Source organism: Triturus cristatus, chromosome 7, assembly GCF_964204655.1.
Source record: "Triturus cristatus chromosome 7, aTriCri1.1, whole genome shotgun sequence".
Classification (NCBI taxonomy): domain Eukaryota; kingdom Metazoa; phylum Chordata; class Amphibia; order Caudata; family Salamandridae; genus Triturus; species Triturus cristatus.
Window position 1 is genome coordinate 1758072991 of NC_140590.1, and position 20710 is coordinate 1758093700.

The window sequence follows — 20710 nt, forward strand, 5'->3', positions numbered from 1 at the left end:
TTCCTCAACACTGGGGGAACATGTATATGTATAAACTGAAAAACAGTCTCATTAGAACAGTGCCTTCTTTAAAATTGTGCCAGTGTGTTCCCTGAAAGTGTAAAGGTGGTTTGTTGTGAACTTCCTTGGGAGACATCTGTCATGCAGGCACATTATTGTTCTGAACAACAAAACATCAAACTAAAGCATAGAAAACATGAACACCTGTTGACAAGTGTTGTGAGTGCCAAGGTACAATACCTTGTGACTAACAACTTGAATTATGTCAGTTGTCACATGGCCATCCGTTACCTGATGACACAGTTGCCAACACATCTGACCCACTGCCTGTCATGTGGAGTGGCACACATGTCCAAACCCAGGACAATGCATGAGCTAATGGGCCTGCTATTGTGTTGTAAAAAGGCATACCTGCACCACCATGGCAAGCCAGAATGTCCACACAGATGTCAGCACACAAAGACCAAACTATGTGGCATCTTGACCACACACTGGTGCAAAAAATGAATGAGCAGGAATCATGTATTTAAACAATTGACACATGCTGCAAAGCACAAAAATTAAACCCTGCACAACATCACTGGGTCACTACACGTTGAGTCTCTGTCCAGCCAATTATCACACTCAGGTCAGACCTGGCAAGGAGACATAAGGTCTGGCCATGTAGGCCTTGCCCGCACCAATCCCCCATACCTGAGACAATGTGATTGAGACAGATCAAGAAGTGACACCTCTTAATCATACTTTACAAAAATGTGCAGCAAGAATTCCCAAATGTACTCCACATCACCTCGTGAGGCTGCCAACACATATTTGTGACAAACAACCATCGAAAGATAGTTGTGAATAGACACACAGGCACTGCCCAGTGTGAGTATGCACAAGCCAAATGGGGTCTCCCTGTCCAGTCGACACATGTAGCACACTTTGGATCAATACAAATGAGGCCAGGGAACAATGCCACAGAGGCAAACATATGCTGAACACACTGAGAATGGACACAGTGTTGGATGACACACATGATTACGAGGCAAGGGTGTCTCAGGGGACTGTAGTGGGCACACTGCTCCTTGTTCCTGGAATGATCTGACTGTAACATGAGCAACCGTCCTGGCACTATGCATATCTCCCACTCATGCACATCATGTCTGAGGCCACAACATTGGTCATGCATGCTGCAAGTGTGTTCATTTGAAACCTCACACTCCCATGTTGAGACTCATCATCAGTGCCAACAAATATGTACCCCCAACAGAGTGAACAGGACAGGGCACAGGCAAGGTACCAACACATGTCACAGACCACCCTCCCACATGATGCAGAAAGCAATGTGCACTTGGATCAACTGGCAGGCTAGATGACCATGTGCAATTGTGATTACACACAGACCAGGGGACACATGTCAAGCAGGGGAAGGGACGAATAAGAGCACCGGTTGACTTTGGGGAACAGAATATGCACTGCACATATAAACCCTGGCAGTGTATCCAGGCTACAGAGCACTTCCAAAAGCTGGGGACACAAAACACAACAAACAGACAGGTACCTACCCCCTCCTTGCTGCTGTCCCTCCTGTAACTGCCTATCCAGGTCAGGGAACACCACTGGCAGGACACGCATCATGTGGGTGGTCAGGCGTTGGCGCCCGCCGTGGGGGCGTGGAGGTGAGAGCCCCAGCTGGACCCGGGCGATCCCGCACCGGATGTCCTGCCATCGTTTTCTGACTTGGGCTAGGCGCCGACTGCGACCCCCCGCCACTCTCACGGCCCTGACGATCTCCTTCCAGATCCCCCCCTTCTCGTAGGCAGTTACCTGTGAGGATGACAAAGTGAGACAACATCACTACACCTGCTCCATGTCACAGAGACACACATTTGAACATTGATGATATGTTGAACAGGGCATAGGATGCTGCCAAGGAATAGCATCTTACTCATATAGACATTGGCCTCTGTGGAAGCCCCAATGCACTACATGGCATTGAAACTACCCAGGTGGCAGGAGGGGTGCAACATACTCCCTGATCATGGCACACACTGTGCATCACATGTGACACCAGGCTAATGGACAGCACCTCAAAGCAGTTACATGCCCCAGCCCACTGACGCAACCTCATCAGAGTACACAGACACACACGGGCACAGATCAATCACCTGCCATTGGCAACAGCGGATACATACCTCACTCTGCAGATGTGCCACTTGCCTGTGGTGAAGGCTTAAACCAGGGTTTCCTGAGCAAGTTAGAATGCCAATTCCTAAACACAAAAAACCCAAGGCTGCCTGTAATCTATACGCTCCCCAAGATCCATAAAAGCCTTGAGAAACCCCCTGGCCGTCCTATTGTTTCCGGTTGTGGCTCCATTTTGGAGCCATTGGGCCACTATGTCAACTACTTCATTAAAGATTTTGTTCCCAATACGCACTGTTATATTCGCGACAGCATGGCAATGATAAATATGATAGAGAATCATCCATATGATCCTGATTCTAATACCCTATGCACTTTGGACGTTGAATCCCTGTACACTAATATACCTCAAAGGGATTCATTACTCATCATTGAAACTATTCTCAACCTAAGACCTCGTCCCCATGCAGTTCCGACCAACTTTATATTGCAACTATTGGAAGTATGCCTCACTAGGAACTTTTTCACCTTTGAACAGCAGTTCTTTCAACAGGTCAAAGGCACTTCCATGGGTGCAATTTTTGCACCGAATCTGGCTATTCTCTACATGGACACATTGGAAATGGGACATATACTTACCCCAGACAACCCTTTCTTGTCATGTATCTATAAGTGGAAAAGATACATAGACGATATATTCATGATTTGGCAGGGCGATGACAATTTACTTGCACCTTTCCTCCACTGGCTAAACAATAACTGCGGTGGACTTAAATTTACCATGTCACACGACAAAGAATCAATTCCCTTTCTTGACTTGACAATTAAACATACGGATGGCTATCTTATAACCAGCCTCTTCCGAAAGTCCACTGAACGAAACACCTAACTTAGTTATGACAGCAGCCACCCTCGTGCCCTTAGAGATTCCTTGCCATTTTCACAATTTTTAAGAATTCGAAGAAACTGCTGTTTAAAAACAGATTACTTTCATGAAGCTAAAATACTCTGCCAAAAATTGCTCAAAAGAGGCTACCCACGCAGACTAGTGCGTAATTCTATGAAACGTGCATGGTACTGTCCTCGTGAAACTCTTTTAGAACCCAAAACCAAACAGGATTCCAATCGACTAGTCTGTGTTACAACATTCTCCACAGTCTCTAGTGTTATACGTAAAACTATTCTACGCAATTGGCCAATCTTGAATGCAGGTAATCTCGGTCTCGATCGACCGCTGTTTGCATTCAAGAAGAACAAAAACATTAAAGACCACTTGGTCCGTACAGCTCTTCCTATAACTGCTACTATGAACACTTTGAATGAACTTTGGTCACTTTCACCTCTGACAGGTCACGCTAAATGTGGGAACTGTGCTGTATGCTCATTGACTATTGAATGTAAAGTATTTGTTTTTGGTGACATCAGAAACGAATTAAAACTGTTTACCAACTGTAACTCTACCAATGTAATTTATGCTATTTTCTGCCCGTGTGACAAAATTTATGTCGGTCAAACCACGCAAAAGATCCTTTTGCGAATCTCGCAACACAGGAGCAGAATTCGCTGCAAAATCCTCACTGCCCACTTGGTGGAACATTTTCTTGAAAAGAACCACTCTGAGGACCAACTGCGTTGGACTGTGATTTCTGTCGTAAAGCTACCACCGAGGGGAGGCGAAATTACTAAAATTCTAAGTAAAGAAGAGTTGAAATGGATCCTTAAAACTGATAGCCTGAACACGGGGCTGAATCGACTTGAGGATTGGACTACTATCATCTGATTCCAAGTACTTTCTTCCTTGTAATCCCGGAACAGTGGATCATTCCATCTATCCACCATTATGTACCTATTATGTGCTCATTTGTTCTCTTTTCTCTTGTTCGCCCCATTGGGTTAACTGTCCCCTTGGGTTATGTACTACGTGCTCACTGTAAATCTGTATTCTTAACCTTGTCATACAATTCTAGTAATCCTTCTTTGTACGATGGCTAACCCTCTTCAAATCATTATTCACCATCTCAAGATGGCCGCCTTTTTACTATTCTATCAGAGTCCTTTCACTCTTTCCCTGAATCAGCCGTAGCCCGGCCCACCACCACGCGTTTAATACACGCATGCTCCCCGGTTCGTGCTAGCAGCCGCATTGTCGGAATCCTGCTCCCGCATCGTCGGTTTGTCTCACTATCGTATTAACTCCGGTAAGTGTCCCGTGCCTGTTTACACATGCTTGCCAACCCTCCTCACTACCCGCAACTATTCCTTAACCTTGTCCTCCTTCGTCCTACTCCGTAGTAACCTCTTCCAGGGTCCATTGACCCGTGACCCTCGAGCCAAGACGAAGAACATATTACATTATCCTAGCCCATCGGCCACGACTTTTCTTTTATATATAAAGTAAGTTTTAATAATTCCCCGCGCTCAGCACTTATATTCCACCCACCTTGATTCCCTCCACTAATTCGTCCCCTCTTATTCTAGAACTCGTCTCTGATATAACCGCGGCCGCGGTAAGCCATAGACCTTCACAAATTATTCCGGTTTATTCCGTTTCACGTTTTATCCCGTTTCACTGTAGCGGCTCCGCTCTAAGGTTTTCACGCGCACAACTTTAGGCAATTGTCACCCGGTACCGCAACCAATACAGCATGTACTCGAATGCACACGCCTCGGCTGATCAGTGATTGCACGCCTGCCTAAAACTGTCTCTATCTCATTATGTTGTTTTTACTCTTAATTGGCATTAGCAACGTGCATAATTTCCACAATAATTCGAGTGCCAACTTCACTCCTTACTGCTTCACTTCCCAATTGAAGTTATAATGTGTTGTACTTACGTTTATACTCACTGTATTGCTCCTCCTTCCGCCTTAGTATCACTACTAGCACATGGTACAAATTGTGATGTGTAGGTTTCTGTTGTCACTAATTTAAGTCATGGCTCCTCTGAGTCCATAATGTTCTTAATACCTTCTCCCTCTTCCTTCCACTTCTCCTAAAGGTTATTCAGGTTGTATCTTACAGGCATTATTGTCCTTTGTCCTGATGATGATCCTTGCATTTACTCAGTAGGATCGAAACGCCGTCGAAACTCACAAATACCCGATATGTTGCAAAAACCGTGATTTTGACACATAAGGGTGTTGTTTACAATGTTTGTTTCTCAATTATCTATGATATTTATAGCAAACCTTGTTTTTATGCCTGAACCTTCTTGTCTCTTTGACCTAATGTATGTACTGGACGCAGGCTTGTGTCCCACTTTTTGATTCTTCTAATTGTTTGGTCATTTTTCTATATCAGTAAAATTCATGACCTCTGTCCGGCTGGACAAGTCTCCCAAATTATAAGTACTGATTGGGTCCTTATTTATCACTAACTTTATTCTTCCTATGTCTAGGGACAATTGTTGCTTAGAATTACTTAATTCCCAAGGTCCCTAGTTGACCTTCTTTGGGTGCTCTTGTTGTTACTAAAGAGAAGAGACTTGCCTGTGGGTTGATGATTGGTGCTTCATGATGCACAACATGGCAGTGGAGAAAGTAGTGCCACTCATCCTGGACCAGGATGAGCAGGAACATCCACCCATGGAGGATTCAGGGCTTGGTCACGAGGCAAGTGATGAGGAGGAGGAGGATGATAATATATCCGGAGTCAGCTCATACGCAACTTCTTCTCATAATGGTGAGTCACTGGGTCTGAGTGTGCACGCTTGTAGCCGTGGGTGGCATGTGTTGCAATGTTTGTGTCCAGCTGAGTGATGGCAAAGTGACTTAGATGTGTGTTCTGATGTGTCACTCGAGTGATGATGTCATTCCACACATTTTAGCTGAGACACTTTCTTTTAAATTAGCATGGGGACAACATTGTTCATGTTTAGTATATGACCATGTATGCGGAGAAAAATCTTTTAGCTGACTTCTTGTGTGTCTGTCATTCCCAGGTTCTTGCGCATGTTGTCTGCTCGTGTCATCGTTGTCCTCCTGCTATTCCTCATGAGTATTGCAACGTGTGCTGAATCAGCGTTCCATGCACGGACATGGGGAAATGTCATTTTGGGTAAGGATTGCAGCAAGGCATTTTGGGGGTGGTACATGTTTGGAAGGTGTGGGGACTGCTTCTGTGCTTGTTGTGTTACCATGCATACATGTCGACTCACCATGGGGCACATAACATGTAGCATGACTCCCATGAATTGACAGTCACCCTTCGTGACAGTCATCTGTAATGGTTTTTGGATTCTGATCAAGGCATCAATGTGTGTAAAACTTCCCTCTGAAACATACGGGATGCTACGGGTGGACATAGTGTGGGACATCCCCATGACAGGCTCAATGGGGAATTGCAGCCTCTCCGTGTGCAGCAGGAGGTGTTTGGCTCATCGCCTTAACTTGTGTGCCAGTTCATTTGGATTTACAACATCCGTGTTGTGAAGGGGGTGTCCAGCGTAGGTCCCACATGTTCAGTCAAATGACCTGTGAGTCTGTTCATATTGATACATTTCCCTTAGTGTGAGCTTGAGTAATAAAGTTGTTCCTTACCCTCCGAAGTGCCTCATCTCTGTCAATGCAGGTCTCTTGCCACTTTGCATGCGTCATCTCTGGCATAGTTGTCAAAGATTGTGCATATGAGTGTATGTGTAGTTCGGCAACATGCATGCAGTTCTTCATGGCTAAGAATCACTATTGTGCATGAAGTCCATGGTTGTGTATGTATTTGGGCAGGTTGCTCCCACCAACGGGCCGTCAACGCCTGCTGAGGGTGTGTCTCCTGTGCGCAGCTCGGCCTTCTGTTTCCTGATCCTGTGTCAGTCATCTTTGGTGATTGTTCATCCATTTTCTCTGGGTGAGCCATGAGTAACCTGACACTCCTTCCTTTACATACGCCTTTTGCAGTTGTCCTTTCTGACATCCTTGTCTTTGTGTGCTACTTTCGGCCTAGTTTCCAGTACATGCCGCCTGCTGCTGCGGGCCCTGCGGCAAAGGCCCACCATGTTCCCAGATTCTGCAACCCACACGCCTCCAAGATGGTCCTCCCTTCCTCCCTCCACCCATTCATTAGGCTGTCATCAGCTTGTCTGTGCCACTGTTGCGGCCACGCGGTGCCATAGGCAGGACCGTCAGCGCATGCAACGTGCACATTGCACGACCCTCATGTCCTTGCATGACCCACATCACACAACAGTCTCATGTTGCAGCCACCCTCCAAGCAATGTCCAAGCGAAAATCAACCGCCTGCTCTCAGGCATACCCTAAGCGCACACACCACACATTCGCATGCTGAGTGTGCAACTCCAACTGCCTACACAGCGCTGCCCCGCCTTCCAGGCCCTGTCACACCAACCAGGTCATGTCCCTCCTACTCCACACCGGCTCCGTCCAGCAGCACGCCATTGGACTCTGTTACCTCCTCAACACAACAGGCCCACACATTACCTTCATGACAGTGACCTGGATGAAAGCATCCTCAGCACACAACTTCTTCATTGCCATCTCAGACGGATACAAGAGCACCTGCAGGGAAGGCACTAACAATCCCGGAGGATGAAGTGATATCTATTCCCAAGTACACACTCAGGGTCACAAATCCGGTCTGGCACAAACCCCCTACAAACCCTCAGAGTAACACTCATCTACAGATCTCCAGGCCTACATCCACAAATCCGCTAAGCCATTAACACGTCCATCGTCACGCACGCCCTCACATCCACAGGATGCATGTGGCTGTGGGCCAGGAACTTCTGGCTGGATGAGAACCACACCAGCATCCATCATTGGTCCATCCACATTAGCATCCACGTCTCCGACGGGCAACACACTGCCACACACCCAGCTACCAATCCCCCAAAGATGCTTGATGTAAGTCAACACAGACATGCTGTGTGGGACACTGGAACCAACACCACCGCCACACCCTGCAACCTCACACACTGGATCAGCAACTGATCCAACAATCTAGCCACGTTGACGGACTTTCCTGTGACGCACATCAACAATTAAGCCACCTGGGACAAGGCAGACCTACTGGACTTATACACGTCTAGCAGGACTCTTGTGCACAGCTTGCAACACAAATAACCATCAGTGGCCTTACAACCCTGGAAAACTGCACACACAGCCATCACCATATCATCAGCAAGGACAATTGGAGATCCTTCAGATGGGGTCGAGGCAAAAAAAACGCACGACATCAAGGAGCTCATCAGCATTGTGAGTGCACTGACATCAGCTCTCCATCCAAAAGACACCCCACCCTTGCAAGGCTGAGCCAATCCCTTGCAACTTTCTACCACTGCAAGCTCATGGACATACACGCAAGCCTTGGCACACAGAGGCAGAACGCACTATTATACGCGGAACCAACCACCCTCAGGTTTTGGACTTCCATCATCAGCAGATACAACACCCGGCTCATGTGCAACATCCCCTGGGGATCTCCATCAGGCCCCTTCCCACACAACATCTCAACCACATCATTCCCCATCCTTGTAGCCCCCGTCCAGCACGTCATGTATGTATCATTGGAGTTAGCCACATTCCATGGTAGATAGAGGCATGCAGTGACCCAGGCCCTTCTTAGACAATTGACGGCAGGAACGCTGGCTCACAAGGAACCTCAACGTGCTTCACTAGCCAGAAAATGTCATCAGGAAGACAGTCAACGAGCAACTGACAAACTTCCTCCACGCAAAGAGCTCCAGGCAACCTGCACAAGACCGTCTTCCACAGTAAGCACCCCACTGCAACCGTCATCATTGCCACCAACACCGACAACTTTGCCCTGCTCAACAATGGTGAGGCCACCCCCCTTGACCTCTCCACAGCATTATGCACGATGTGCTCACACACTCTCAGCTCACACATCTCCAACACTGGTATCCAGGGGATGGACCAGGATGAAATCACCAAGTAGCTCACCAGCAAGGCCATGGGAGTGGGACTCAAGCCTTCAGCATGTAGTACAGTGGCGTCATCTGGCACATGGCCCAGGGCTCATCTCTCAGTGTGTCAATCTTCAATGTGTCCATGACCCCCCTCTCCACCATCACATGCGCACACAACCTCATCATCATCTCGTATGCCATTGACAGCCAGCTGCTCCTCACCCTCACCAAAGACACAGCCATTGCCAGTTCCAACCTTCAAGAAGGCATGAGGTCCGTTGATGAATGGCTGAACATCAGCCACCTGAGGCTGGACTTGTACAGGACTGAGGTAATCATCTGAGGATTGTCCCCTTACAGCTGGGTCAACTCCTTGTGTCCCACCCACCAGGGCACTGCACCAGCACCCAGTGGCCACGCACATAAGATGGTGTGCATCATGGACTCGTCGCTCACAATTGCCATGCAACTCATCAGCATCTGTACCTCATGCTGCAACACCCACCGCATGATGCACATGACCCACAGATAGATCCACTTCAAGGCAAGACAGACCGTCCCCCAGGTCCACGACACCAGCCGTGTCAACTACAGCCCCGCCCTCTACGGAGCAAGTACAGCCAAACTCCCGGAAAACTTGTCCACATCCAGGGTGCATCTGCACACCTCAGCTTCAACATCCCGCACCCCAGCCACATCACCGTCCACCTGAGATAGCTGCAATGGATCACTGTCTGCTGCAGGATGACCTTCACACTCCTCACCCACACTCAGGAGGCAGTCCACAACCCCAGACCCCAAACCAACCTTGGACGTCTGTCATCCAAGACCCCGTTAGGCCAACTCCGTGCATCCAACCTTGCCCTGGCCAACATTCTTCACATCCACCGAACTCCAGCATGCAGGACATAGTTCTCCCACCTGGCTAAACATACCTGGGACTCCCTCCCCGGGAACCTCCACATGAGCCATGACCTCTACACCTTAATGATACTCTTCAAAATTGGTCTGTCCCCACAGTATTGCAAGCCCCCCCTCAGCAGCTTGAGGCCATCACGGGTGAGTATTGTGCTCCATGTCTGTCGGGTGAGTATTGTGCTCCATGTCTGTATTGGATGATACATTGTGACCCATGTGACCCATGTGTGTCCTGTACCGCACTCAGATCCCAGGGTATGGATGGAGTTAGTTCAACACTCAGGCATAGTTTGACATTTCCCCACACATATGTTGTGGACTCATGCAAAATGACTGCAACATCTAATTAAAGAAATGTAGTTTTATTCTCGGTGGGGGGCGTGTAATGTGGGAAAAAATTGGTGCTATACAGTGTGCCTAGAATCCAAAGTTCACAGGGGGAGATGGGATCCTTGTCATCAGAGTCCAGAACACAGTGTTTGTCATCATTGGTCAGACTGTGACCAGCAAGTCCATGTGGCAGAGGATATCAGTGAATGAGGTGCTGCTGTTGCGCATGAAGGCCAGGTGCCAGCCCACGTGACCTGGGAGATGTGGATGGTCCGCTGCCTCTCACGGTCTTTTCAGTGGACGACCCACCTTCCTCGCGGGACCCTAAATTGCAGGCCTTGACGATGTTTGGGACGCTCCGTCGGACGAATCCTCCTCCTCCTCCCTCCCTGTGGCTGGTGGTTGTCTTCGCCTGGTGGCACAGGTAGGGTTGGCCATGTTGTCGGCGATCCAACGGAGTGAACGGCTTATGTCCGTTTGCACCGCCAGGAGCTCAGCCAGTCTTGCCTCCATCCGTCCTTGGTGTTGTTGTTGACTGGTGTGTTGCTCGGCCTGCTGGTTCTTAATCTCTGTGAGGGTCTCCACTACCTGGCTGATGGCCCTGGTGTCATGCCAGTATGCATCCATGATGTTGCGTATGTGTGACATACCGGTCCCTTCAGCTGGCTGGTCAGGTTCTCGCCTCCGCCTGCCTCCACTCCCACCACCCCTGCCCACACGAGCCTGGCCTGCCGTTGTGGGCACATCGGGTCTACGGGACCCCTGAGGGATAGCAGTTGCGGGGTTGTCTGCCTCCTCCTGGGTGCCCGGCGAACCTTGTCCCTCCAGGTCAGACTGGCTCAGTAGTTCAGTGCGGGCAAGGCTCCTGGGTGTCTCCTGGGATGTGGCAGGAATGGGGGTGGTGGTTGGCAGAGATGTACCTGAAGCAGGTGCTGCAGGGGCTTGGACACCAGAGGGTCCAGGTGGGTTGGGGTCATCCGCAGAGTGTTGAGAGGCATCGCTGCCGGTGGGATCAGGTTCCTCCCGAGCCTGGGACTGTGATTCTTCCTCCCCATTGTTGGGGGGAGATCCATGACGTTGCCCTGTGTGTGAGAGAGGGACAATGTTAATGCTGTTTCATGCGACATCCATGTTTCATACATATTCAAGTTGGCACAGTTTCTCCAGGTAGTTGTATGTGCCTAGCATTCCCCTCACTGTTCACTTGTGGATGGGTATGTTGCGGGGGACATATTGATATGTTCTCCTGAGTGTTTGACAGGTAGATTTTTGGCTTGGATGCTTCTTTGGCTATGGATTGATCTTGTTGTGTCACATGTCCATTGTGAGAGTGGATAAATCCATTGCCTGCCCCGGGGGTGTGTGCTTGTGTAAGGGGTGTGTGTGACAGGGCCTGCTGGTGGGTGTAGTGTGATTTGGCAGTGGGTCTCCCAGGTGATATATCTGTCCCCTCATGGTGCATGCTGCCATGACAGTGAGTGTGAGTTCCTGTCCTAGATATCTGAGCTTGTGGTGTTGGTGTTTGAGTTTACAGTGGTCACAGGAGGGCCTTGTGCTGCCCACAGCAGGGCCAAGTGTCAGCTACCTTGTCAGTACTTTGCCAGTCCCTGTGCATTGAGCATGGTGCATGGGTATGTACCTGGGCCATATGGGCTGAAGGCAATGATGTCTGATTCTGAGTTGAACGATGTGTTTTGTGAGCCCCAGCATCCCGGACATCCAGTCTTGGGTTTGTGCTTCGTGTAGCCTGGGACATGGCATGGCCTTGCTTTGTGGATGGGGCATACACATGTTAGTGGCATGAGCGTTGTTTTTGAGTGTGGTGGTGTCCGGTGAGGGCTTGGGGGTAGTTGTGTGCATTTGTTGTAGTTGGGGTGTGGATGCCATTACCCCCATGTTACATAAGTTGTTTGTGTACTCACCAGGCTCTGCAACACCTTCGACTCCGTGTACTCCCACCGGCGGAAGCAGGGCCATCACCTTCTCCTCCCAGGGATGGTAATGTACCGGTCTGCGGGGCAGCCCACCTCCAGTGATGTTGCTCTGGGCGTAGTCCTCGTTCATTTTCCACTTGACTGCCCTCCGCAGATCGTACCACCTAGCTTGGCATTCATTCCTGGTCCTTCAGATGGGCGCAACAGCATTCACCCTATCGACGATCCTCTGCCACTGCCGTGATTTTTCGGGCTCGACTCTGATGACTTCGTTGACAAGGATGTCCAGCTCCTCCCTTGTGAACTTTGGATTCTTGTCTGTGGGCATGGTGTGGGGTGAGGGTGTGGATGGTTGTGGGTGTGTGGGTGTGAATGTGAAGGTGTGTGTGGGAATGTGAAGAGGGGGTATGTGTGAAGGAGTGTGTGTGAAGGTGTATATCTTAAGGTGTATGGGTTGTTGGGGTGTGCTCTGTAGCTGCTGTGAGTCTGTTGCAAAGGCTCATGGTTTGTGTGTGTGGGCCCTTTTTATTGGTCCATTTGTGGGTGGGCCTCAGTTTGAAATTTTGGTGGGTGTGTTATAAGAGGTGGTTGTGAGTTTGGGCCTCTGTTTACCTGTTTGGATGTGCCAGGTCTGTCATTTTGATGATTTTTGTACTGTAGATGTGTTTTGTGGTGTTGTGCGAGTCGAATTGACCCTCCTTGTGCTGTTTTACAGTGTCCTGGTTCAGTACGAGTCGTTTTCGCGTATGTAAGGTGCGTCCATACGCGATGTTGTTGTACCGTGCTAGCATACGCAATGTTGTTGTAAGGTCCGTACATACGCGATGTTGGGGGACGGTGCTGGGGTACAGTGCATCCAAGTACGGGGCTGGGGTATGGTGCGTACAAGTACGGGGCTGGGGTACGGTGCGTACAAGTACGGGGCTGGGGTACGGTGCGTCCAAGTACGGGCTGGGGTACGGAGCTGGGGTACGGTGCGTCCAAGTACGGGGCTGGGGTACGGTGCTGGGGTACGGTGCGTCCAAGTACGGGACTGGGGTATGGTGCTGGGGTACGGTGCGTACAAGTACGGGGCTGGGGTACGGTGCTGGGGTACGGTGCGTACAAGTACAGGGCTGGGGTACGGTGCTGGGGTACGGTGCGTACTAGTACGGGGCTGGGGTACGGTGCTGGGGTACGGTGAGTACAAGTACGGGGCTGGTGTACGGTGCTGGGGTACGGTGCGTCCAAGTACGGGGCTGGGGTACAGTGTGTCCAAGTATGGGGCTGGGGTACAGTGCTGGGGTACGGTGCGTACAAGTACGGGGCTGGGGTACGGTGCTGGGGTACGGTGTGTACAAGTACGGAACTGGGGTACGGTGCTGGGGTACGGTGCATACAAGTACGGGGCTGGGGTACGGTGCGGACATGGGGGGTACGGTGCTGACATACGGGGGTATGGTGCTGACATACTGGGGGGGACGTGCGGAGAATATGCGGGGGGAGGGGGGGCTGTACGACTCATATCCCGGGCACAAGTTTACCCGGGATACGAGTGGTACAGAGTTCGCTCCGTACGGGACGTTTTACATACGCTTGTATATTCGGAAGGGCGGTACGGATCGTACTTGTGCGCTCGGACTTTAGTTTTACGATTTATATGTAAAACTGTCCTAGTACGTCTCGTAGACCTTTTCCCGAAGCGATTCGTATGTATTTTTCACGTACGAATCGTACTTCACCGGTGGGATGGGACTTGTACGATTCGTACGTAAACATATACGGATACGAGTCGTACGGGGATTTTTTTTACCGGATCGGAATCAGCACCTTTGTGTCTGAGTAATTTGCAACACTTACACATCTTCTTCCCTGCGCTATTTATCACTACTTTGAAGACGTCACAGGCAGGTCTCTTCCTCTGATATTTACAGTCTAACAAGCGGTCGAGAAGGCCCTTTATTGCAATGCAATAGGTCTTGCATTTGCGAGAGTTTTAAGTTATTAGTATTGTAAATGGCAACGCCTTTTATTTATGTTTTAAAACCCAAGACATAAATAAAAGGCATTGTCATTTACAATGCCAATAGCTCAAACTCACGTGAATGCGAAACCTATTGCATTGCAAATGCTTGTTAAAGTTGCCCTTGTTTTGTTTTGTTTTTTGCAGTTTTATACAGCGCAAACTTGACATGAAGTTTTTAGAGTGCTTTACGAGAGTACCAGTTAAATTGTATAATGTCAAATTATTTTTTTATGCACAGGGAGATCAAGTAATTTGCCTAGAATCATAGGCTATAGAGCCGATGAGTTCCACACCCTCTCTCCTACACATCCCTTTACATATTCTTCCCTTTTCAATCAAATGGAATCCCTGTGACTTTAAGATGTATAAGTGAGTAATGCATTTGAAGTAAAAATGGCAGAAGAGCACTTTAAGTTACTCGATCCCATTCTAGTCAATAGAGGGAAATCCTGCACTGAGGATGCATAGGTTTGGCTAGAAGAATAACTCAATTGAGCCTTTGGGATGCGTTTCTTTTTTGTTACAGCTTTCCATAGCGCAAACTTGACCCGAAGGTATTGGAGCACTTTACAGGAGCACCAGTTACATTACACAAGGACACATTCAGTTTTGTTAGGCACGGGGAGATGAGGTTGAGCCAACACCTAGACTCAAACCTGGTTCTCCAGCTTTAAAGTTGGCAGCTCTAAAGACGGCAGCTCTGGCCCATATGCCACATGTTATACCCGTTTGACTTCTAAAGGACAATGGGTAGGGTTTAAGAAGTCAGTGTATAAACACCGGTTATTCGAAGTATTGTTGGCTTCGTTTCTGCAATTTTTAATGTAACTGTAGGCACGGAAAGTTGTGAGGGCCTCATTTATTAGACGTGACACATCACTGCCTGAAAGCAGCGATGCGTCACTTCTAAGTGCGCCCTCCTTGCGACATGATGGATGCGTCATATTTACTGTATGATGCATCATGTCGCAAGGAGTTACAGATACGTCAGAATTTCGGAAGTATCTGCAGGCGCAAAAGTGACGCATAGCTGGAGTGTGTCACAAAAGTGATGCAACTCCAGCAATGTGTTCTTTCACATGGGGTAAGCCCCATGTGAAAGGGCTTGCGTCAGTCTTTGCTTGCTGTGAAGCAGGCGTAAGTTTTTGACCCATTTGCACCCTAGAAGTGACGCAGTGAAATCTCGTAGATTTCACTGCGTCAGTTCTAGGGGGCTTACTTATGTGGAAACGCCCCCCCTGCATACATTATACCTGATGCAGGTATAATGTAGCGCAGGAAATTACAAAGTGACGCATCTGCTTAGATGCATCACTTTGTAAATAGGGCGCACCAGGAGGCATGTTTTACGCCGCCGATGCGTCACAAAAAGTGACGCAACGGAAGCGCAAAACTGTCGCAAGGCCTCACAAATAAGGCCCCAGTGTTTTGCCAACTTTGGGGCAGATCTATATTGGAGATGCGCCACTTTTACGCTGCCGTTGCATCACTTTTGTGACGCAGCGGCGGTGTAAACCCTGTGCCACGTTGCGCCATATTTACATCGTGACGCATCTATGGAGATGCGTCACGATGTAAAGCCCTGCGCCACGTAAAACCTGCGTCAGGTTTCACGTGGGCGTGTCGACAGAGGGGGGGGGGCGTTCCGTCACAGGAACGCCCCTGAAAAGTGGCTCAGTCAAATCTATAAGATTTGACTGAGTCACTTTCCCAACGCTGATGCGCCAAAACCCTGCGCCTGCTTGAAGCAGGCGTAAGGCTTGACGCACCATGTTAGGGATAGGGTAGGTTGGAACAGTGCTGGAGTTGCGTCGCGCTTGCGACGCAACTGAAGCACTGCGCCAACCTTACGCCATCGGATGCGTCACGCATCTGTTTATTCCTGCGCCATGATGCGCCGCATTGTAAATGCGGCGCATCATGTGTGGCGCAAGGGTAAACTTGCGTGACGCATCATTCCTGGCGCATCCTTGCTGATTTGCAGGGATGCGCCAGGAAACATAAATCTGCCCCTTTATTTCTAGAGATTTAAACAGCGTTACTGGAGATTTAGGCAGTTATTTTCAGCGTTTTAAAAATGTACATTATGCTTACGTGTAAATAAATGTACACATGCATATGGTGTTAATATTCTTTCTACACCTGCAATTTTGCCCACAGTCCTTGATGACCCCAAAGGGCAGTGGGATGCGCGCTGACGTAGGAGGGGCACATACGTGGCAGCAGAACATTCCTGCTCCATCCATTCCCCGTCCAATACAACTTCTTAAGAGCCTTGACCATTTCCCCGCCTTCTACTCGTCCACGATGCAGAAATATGTCCCATCCTCGCAGCCTGCAGTGCACCATGGAAACTGTTGTTTTGTCTGGAAACGGTTTCTACAGTAAAATAATTAGACTCTGCCTCCTTTCCTTTGAAACCAGAATACATGCATGTTTGGTGAAGCAAAACTGAGTTAGGGATGTTTTTTTAACTAAAGCGGCGACGAGATGTAAGATCGAAATTCAAACTTTGGCTTCAGTGGTTAGGCAGTCTCGATTGCCTGCTCCGAACATCGGCTCTGGGATAGGCAGTGGCCAGTGCAGGGCTGTGTGTGCACCGCCATTGGCCAATGCATGTCATCAGGAGGGATGCCATTTCCTGAGGAAAATATGCAGGCATTTTAGTGCATTGTTTTGTCTGGCAGTGATGCGCACACCGAAGTGTAAATTTTCAGCTGTGCGTCCACTTGAACCATGAAAGCATGAAATTAAAACAAGCACGCTTGAAATGCGTGTAGCCAGTAGATTATGTAAACAAGCAAGCACTTTGCAAGCAAAACAACAACAAAATGTCACACAAAAGTGAATGTACACAGTAGTTCAATAACAGAAGTGGCACAGATCTCTGTACTGGGGTGAATGTATGACATTGTCCTGCATTCTGTCCATCAATTATTCTTTTTGCATTTGTTACCCCGAGTGGGACGGGTATGCCCAGACGTGGGTCCCATGCTCTCCATGCCACTGGAATCAAGCTATCCTGGCTGAAGAGGGGTGAAACCCCGAAACCGGTCCTAGGATGCTTGTTTCTAGAGCAGGGAGGACCTGGCCTGGCAGTTCGGGCTGGACTGTTCCCATTGGGCGCTGGGTCAAGACTGATTTGTATATGGCTGGATCCAAACTGGAATGTCATGGTGAGCAAAAAATGTATGGATTTACGCCAAGATCTCTGTACTGGGGTGAATGTATGACTTTGTTCTGCATTCTGTCCATCAATAGTTCTTTTTCCATTCTCATCATGGCTGTGTCAAGCAGAGCTGCTGGAGTGTCTCTCGTGCTTCTTTTATTTTGGTTATGTTTTAAAAGCAGCGGTACTCTGCATACGAAAGGACCTGTGCTTTTTATATTTTCATATATGCTTGCATTGGTACTCAAGTCATTCCTTTCTGTACTAAAAAGCTGGGCTGTTATCATGCTTTGCTCTTTATTTCACCCATATTTAAAAAAATCTGATTTATTTCCATAACTAATCATACACTCATAGGTGTTTTTTCAGATCCATAGGTTATCTTCACTTCATATGACACTAGTCCCATGACTGAGACGGTGTTTGAGGAACCGTTGATGGAACCAGAAGTAACCGGAAGAAACCGGAAACAGAATCCACGGAGGAGAGAGGTTGCCGGCTGCCGGCTCCAACTCTCAGCGCACGAGTCTCGGCGCTCAACCCTGCCTAGTCCCATCCGACTTCGTCCGCGAGGCTGTGAGCCCGTGAGACGCGGGCGCAGGCGGAATGAGGAGCTGCGGAGCAGCAGGCAGAGCAGCTCAGTGAGGACCGAGGAGTCTGCAAGAAAGGAAGCCAGCAGGGAACTGCGTGGAGCCAGCAGGGGGCATAGAGAACTGCAGCGGTCCAGCAGCAAAGGTACCAGGAGCGCTGAGTGGGACCGGTGAGCGGAGTGTAGCACACGGCGTGTGGTGTTTTTGGTGTGTTTGGCTCACGCTGTTGGGGCTTCACAGGATCCTACACAGGAATGGAGGAGAGGCTAGGCAGGGGCAAATAGGAGCGTGAGAGCGCAGCCACCATTAGCGGTGGCCGCGGAGTGTAGTGCCCAGGAGCCCCGCAGAGGCGGCCCAACTAGTTTGGGTGTGCCCTGCGGCGCCCAGAGTGCCCTGCTCTCGCGCTGCCCCCTGCCATTCCATCGCCCCTCCAAGCCCCCCTATGCTACATCTGCTCCCCGCTGCACCCCGCTGCTCCTGCTGCACCCAGCCCATTTTTCAGTGGCACTGACCAACCAGCTTCAGCAGGAGGTGCAGAAGGGCCAACAGGAGAACCAAAAGGAAAAAACTTTTAATGACGCAGCGAAATTGTGGTGATATCACAACTAAGTGATAGGATATTACATACTTGAACTGATAATACCTTTAAAAAAGAAATCGCTTATAAAAACCCCCCAAAAAAACAGTATGCGTTCTGGAAAAGAGAGGACAGCAGGTCCCCCCACAAGATGAGCAAGGAAAATACAAATACCGAAAGTAATAAAAAAAGGCAAAAGCAAATACAACAGGACTGAACCAATCCTTAATCTCACCAATAGTACAGATGTTTGAAAAATCCACAAAACTTCCACACAAATTTGATTTTATGAAAGATTCATCTGCAGCTCTAATTCTAATGCAAATAGAGTCAGAAACAAATAAATTACAAACCCCAATTAAGCCAATTAGCAACTTGGGAGGAAGTACACAAACTGCCGGCCAAGAGGAGGACCTACAATCACAAGATAAGAACTACGATATTGAGGTCAAAGAATGCCAAATGACCGACCTTGAAATGCTAAATATAATATCACCTACTTACATTAAACAAAAAGGGAAAGATGTGCCAGGAACACCTCGGGATGAGATACACCAGGGAGAGTTAAACCAGGAAAAATTGGTCCCAACGACCATGCTACCTATAGAGGTGAAGGTAGAAACACGGAAAAAATAGAGACAATCGGTGACTTGATATCACATAGGCAAGTAGTCAAACAAGACACCAATGAGAGCATAGTAGACGTCATCCAGGATAATCAATGAAGAATTGATAGTAATACTAGATTCATCTCGGAGGTAACCACGGCAATAAGAACTAATGGAGGAACAAATAAAAAAATACAAAATGATGTAAAGGAGGGTCAATCCCACAATCAACAAAATCTATTCATCACTAAAGACCAAAATGTAGAGACTATACAAGATATCTTACAAAGAATAACTGAAAATTCAGGACCAAAAACGTAAATTGCATCCTATAATAGCACTAATATCAGTAAAACACAATATAGTGGAAAAGATCGTAGCGAACATATTAATATTGCTAACCTTAAAAAAGTAACTGAAGTGCAGTGTTGAATTCAAAAGTTCCACCAACATTGTGCATGAACATCAGAATGACCTAAAGATACAAACCGTAGGCAGCCAAGACTTGTGGTCTATCTGGGATATTTTTTACCAAACTTCATCACTAACGTTAGAAGCACTGACATATCAGTCAAGTAAAATGGACATTTAAATTGAACTACTCAGAGTGATGGCAAATGCAGTAGCTGGAATAGATCATAAACTCGCTCAGCTAAATAGTTTGATAACTAGAGCTCAAACCGAATCTGCCACAACATATTCTGATTGTACATGTTCTCCACTAATAAATCAATTGGCAACAATACCGGATGTCATGAATACCGTACTAGAAGATGTCAAAATGAGCCTTCAATGGGAAAAATATAACTGTAAAGAGGATAGTTGCGAAATACAAAAAAGCAATAATAACATGATGGAAGTTAGAGATACGGAACAACTTAGTCCCATAAAAGACCTAGATGGCCCGGATCAATTAATTCAGAAAAACTCACTGATTTTGCATCAGGACATTAAAAAGTCAATGGGCACAAAACCTTCAGTCCCTCAAACAGAAAAGACAACCGAACACCAGGACGTCAAAGAACCCGTTTCTCCATTGTTTAGCATGACAAAAAGACATAGGAAAAAACTACGCAAAGCAAGAAATAAAGCTAAGCATAAAATTATAGTAGTAGCACAGCCCAAAGAGAAAGTATCAGTAGAAATAGGCAGTGAAGGAAAAGATCTGTGCAAGGAAACAATGGGGAAGCAAGAAAATCTATTGTATGGAGAGCAGTCTTCAATAATAAAGAACAAGAATAAGTATTTTGCTATATTCAGTAAAACAGGAAAACAACCAATCGACCAAATATGAACTCAGACAGATATAAGAAACACGTACATGGTTTTGAGATGCACACCTTTTTTTTTTTTTTTTTTTTTTTTATGAACACTTGCTTAATTCCATTATTAGTATCCTCCACAATTTCAACTTTGTCGGCGTGCTCGCTTACTCCGCGCTCTGCCCACTTGCGCTGCAAACTAGTAGAAACACGAGGGAACCTCATTACGGTTCCCATTAAGCTGCACAACCTATTAGAATGAATCCAATGCATTGAATCCGTAATCAACTCTATTTAATCTTCTTCC

At 47.9% G+C, this 20710-nt stretch overlaps 1 protein-coding gene across 5 annotated transcripts in view; it reads right to left on the bottom strand.

Annotated features, from left to right (window-relative positions):
- The window catches only part of LOC146813012 (killer cell lectin-like receptor subfamily B member 1B allele C), a 640827-nt gene that overhangs the window by 496267 nt on the left and 123850 nt on the right, over positions 1–20710 (bottom strand). The window contains exon 2 of one of the 5 annotated variants that reach the window (XM_085620029.1): positions 1551–1812. The exons of the other annotated variants lie outside the window; for them this stretch is intronic. Coding sequence (XP_085476155.1) covers positions 1551–1812 — 262 coding nt within the window. The remainder of the gene's footprint in view (positions 1–1550; positions 1813–20710) is intronic. 5 annotated transcript variants of the gene reach the window in all.